Source organism: Myotis brandtii, unplaced genomic scaffold (genome assembly GCF_000412655.1).
Source record: "Myotis brandtii unplaced genomic scaffold, ASM41265v1 scaffold186, whole genome shotgun sequence".
Taxonomy (NCBI): Eukaryota; Metazoa; Chordata; class Mammalia; order Chiroptera; family Vespertilionidae; genus Myotis; species Myotis brandtii.
Window position 1 is genome coordinate 2,662,779 of NW_005356905.1, and position 3,663 is coordinate 2,666,441.

General features: G+C 47.0%; 1 protein-coding gene across 1 annotated transcript in view; it reads left to right on the top strand.

Moving 5' to 3' along the window:
- The first annotated feature begins 7 nt into the window (after positions 1-7).
- PPM1L (protein phosphatase, Mg2+/Mn2+ dependent, 1L) overlaps positions 8-3,663 on the top strand; it is a 241,047-nt gene continuing 237,391 nt past the window's right edge. Inside the window, exon 1 of the mRNA XM_005864127.2 lies at positions 8-409. Coding sequence (XP_005864189.1) covers positions 11-409 — 399 coding nt within the window. The 5' untranslated portion in view covers positions 8-10. The remainder of the gene's footprint in view (positions 410-3,663) is intronic.

A 3,663-nucleotide genomic window follows, 5' to 3' on the forward strand; every position in this document is an offset into this window, starting at 1 on the left:
ACGATAATAAATGATAGAGGATACAATGACTTTGCTGTCTCTGCTGGGTCGCATCATGCGCTACTTCTTGCTGAGACCCGAGACGCTCTTCCTGCTGTGCATCAGCTTGGCGCTGTGGAGTTACTTCTTCCACACGGACGAGGTGAAGACCATCGTCAAGTCCAGCCGGGACGCCGTGAAGATGGTGAAGGGCAAGGTCGCAGAGATCATGCAGAACGATCGGCTCGGGGGGCTCGACGTCTTGGAGGCCGAGTTTTCCAAGACCTGGGAGTTCAAGAGCCACAACGTGGCGGTGTATTCCATCCAGGGCCGGAGAGACCACATGGAGGACCGATTCGAAGTTCTGACGGACCTAGCCAACAAGACGCACCCGTCCATCTTCGGGATCTTCGACGGTCACGGGGGCGAGGTAGGAGTTTTCTGGGGGCTGTGTGTGTGTGTGTGTGTGTGTGTGTGTGCGCGCGCGCGCGTGCAAATAACAGGACGTGGTGTGCTGGGGTGGGGGGGGGGTGAGGGAGGGAGAGGACTTGGGTGCGAGGGGCGTGGTGATGACCTGGTACCAGGTTGGATCAAGCCACTAGTTCCAAGTTGCCAAAAACATGTTTGGACTCAGACTTCTTGGGACTGAGGGTCCATTTTGGAAGAGGGAGGGTCATCCTTAGCTTATATGGTGCCTCATCATTTGTGATGTTTCTCAAGGCCAGCCCCCAGCAAATGACTGTGCTAGTTTTGCGGGGAGAGTTAATGGTTTTCTACAGTGAACTTTGGCCTAGGGTCTCAGCGCCTCTGTTCTAGGGTTGGAGACCGAGGAAGGCACAAAGAAGGAAGAAAATCTCTTTTATCCTCATTAGGGAAAAGAGACACAAAATGCGGAGCCGAGTCAGTGAGGGCTCAGTGAGGATGAAGGAAGAAGCCGTGACTCCTTCCCATCGCCTTCGCCTTGAGGAGGGACCCCAGGGACATCCCCGCGCTTCTTGCCAACTCCATTAACTTAGCAAATGCAGTCGGGCTAGTTGACAGCAGCGCCTCGATGGCCGCCTGTGTCTAGCTGGTTCTGCAGCCCGGGACCGGAGATGCCCCCGGCCTTTGCAGAGGTGGCGATGCCAGGTCTCGCCCCTGCGCCCTGGTCGAAGTGGGGCGCGGACGGCCCCCAGCTTCTCAAAGCCTTTATTTGGGGTTCATGTGATGAGGTTCGAAGGCCGGTTGAGGGCCCTCACCCTCTTTTCTGCGGCACCCTGATTGCGCGCTGGGGCTCAGATTTCCTGGAGGTCCGGGGAGGATTGGCTCTGGTCCTCGGGCATGGGCCCAGTAGAAATGAGTGGCAAATGTGACTCCAAAGAGCACCGGGCCAGCCGCCCCATCTCTTTCAATTTGGCAGTTTATAACAGTTTCATTGTTGCGTTCTCTCTCTCTCTCTCTCTCTCTCTCTCTCTCTCCCTCTCCCCCTCCCTCTCCCTCTCTTTTTTTTTTTGGCAGCATACTTTCTCCCTTATGTCCTCCCTACCTTCTTCCCACCCCTTCTTCATCATTTCCCCCCCTCTCCTCACACCCCATGCTCCCATCCAACTTTGCCCCAACTCTCTTCTTAGCCCTTCTGATCTGCGGGTGGGCTGTAGGGGATGTCATTCTCTTTCAATCTTTGCTTGTCCTTTGGCATTTGTCTTGGGTGAATATTGAGAAAGCTTTCAATTAGTGATCTTATCTGCATTATATCTCTGATATAAAGTCACTTCACCTCCCACTCTGCTAATCTGTCCATGATACTATCTTACCTGCCTTGTAGAAGCAGGTTTGCCAGGAATGGCAAACTTAGTTGGGAAATTTATTTGGCAGAGCTGAAATCAGTTTTTGCTCTTTCCCATTCACCCTAGCCCTTTCTATGTTCTGCCTTTCAAAATGAAGGTTTCTCATTGGTGATAAATTTGAGCCTCCTGTGTAGTGTGGGTTCCTTTCCTCTGGGTCACAGGGTGGGGGAAAGATGTGAAGTTAATTGGAAGAGATGCTGTGTACTTGGGTGGTAAAAGCATATCTGAATGACATGGTTGCCAACATGATAACTGATACGTTTTCTTGCCTTGAGTCAGAATGTTTATATTTTCATTTTGTGTTCTAGACTGTGATAAGTCTTTTAATAAAGCTTATATTTCTTAAATGTTTTTATAATTAAGTTGTTGGCAGATGTTATAATCTGTTCCTGGTCTTAGAAAGCACCGCTTTATTTTTAATCTAGAGGTCTGTATGTAATGCTAATGTTGTGAAACTTCAGCTTTGGCTGGTCTGGTGTGCTCTGTTGGCATGTTTTATTCTGCATGTGTAAGTGAATGCTCTTTTACATTTTCTTTTCAAACCGGTTAGGGCTAAATTGATATTTTAAAACCTGAAAACGGCAGACCCAAATTGGTTGAGAAATTGTCAGTACTGTCTTCTGGTAAATGTGTCACCCAGAAAAGGGACTAGATAAATGCTTTTATTTAACCAGAACTATTTTACATGTACAGGGCTTTTCATTAAATTTTTAAATAATAGAGGAAAAGTGAGTATCGTTAGCAAAATTATGAAATGCTTTTTATTTTGCCTTACATTAAAAAGCCTGCTCTTTGTAACATAATCAGTATTGTCACATTTTTAGGTAATTTCTCTCTTGCTTTTTCTTTCTTTCAAAGAAAATCCCACCATCTACTTCTTATCTTTTGTGTTGTTTAGCTCCTTTAACATTCACCAGAGGAGGGTGCTACTGTTTGATTTTGGTAGAAATGATAGTTATCTTTTTTCAGAGAAGAGAAAGCTTTTTCTGAACTCTCTGTTACTTATATATATGCTGTCTGTAGAGTGCTACAGAAGGTAACCGAGGAGGCTAATTTTATTTCCAATAATTCACACTAATAAGAAAGGCTATAAAAAACCCACCAGGGCCCATCTGTAAATGGTAGTGCTTTTTAGATCCAGAAAGGACCTAAGCCACATTGTGTGTTCATTTCATCCCATTTTTAGATGAGATGTTTGTTGATGGCTGAAGTTGTGACCTTCCTAAGGCTACATGGCTAGTTCGAGGCCTTCAGTTTGGTGATTTTTAAAAAATATATATTTTATTGATTTTTCACAGAGAGGAAGGGAGAGGGATAGAGAGTTAGAAACATCGATGAGAGAGAAACATCAATCAGCTGCCTCTTGCACACTCCCTACTGGGGATGTGCCCGCAACCAAGGTACATGCCCTTGACCAGAATCGAACCTGGGACCCTTGAGTCCGCAGGCCGACGCTCTATCCACTGAGCCAAACCAGTTAGGGCAAGTTTGGTGATTTTTATATGAAACCACTGGACAGATTAATTTGCATATTAACCTGGAAAGGCAGATAACACACCAGGGCAGTGAAAGCGAACCTTTTGAGCTCGGCATGTCAGCATTCTGGTGCCGTGTCACATATAGAAATTTTTTGATAATTGCAACCATAGTAAAACAAAGATTTATATTTTTGATATTTATTTTATACTAGAGGCCCGGTGCACAAAAATTTGTGCACTGAGGGGGGGGAGGGGGGGGTCCCTCAGCCCGTCCTGTGCCCTCTCGCAGTCTGGGACCCCTCGGGAGATAACGACCTGCTGGCTTAGGCCTGCTCCTGAGTGGCAGAGGGCAGGCCCAATCCCTAGGTGCAGCCCCTGGT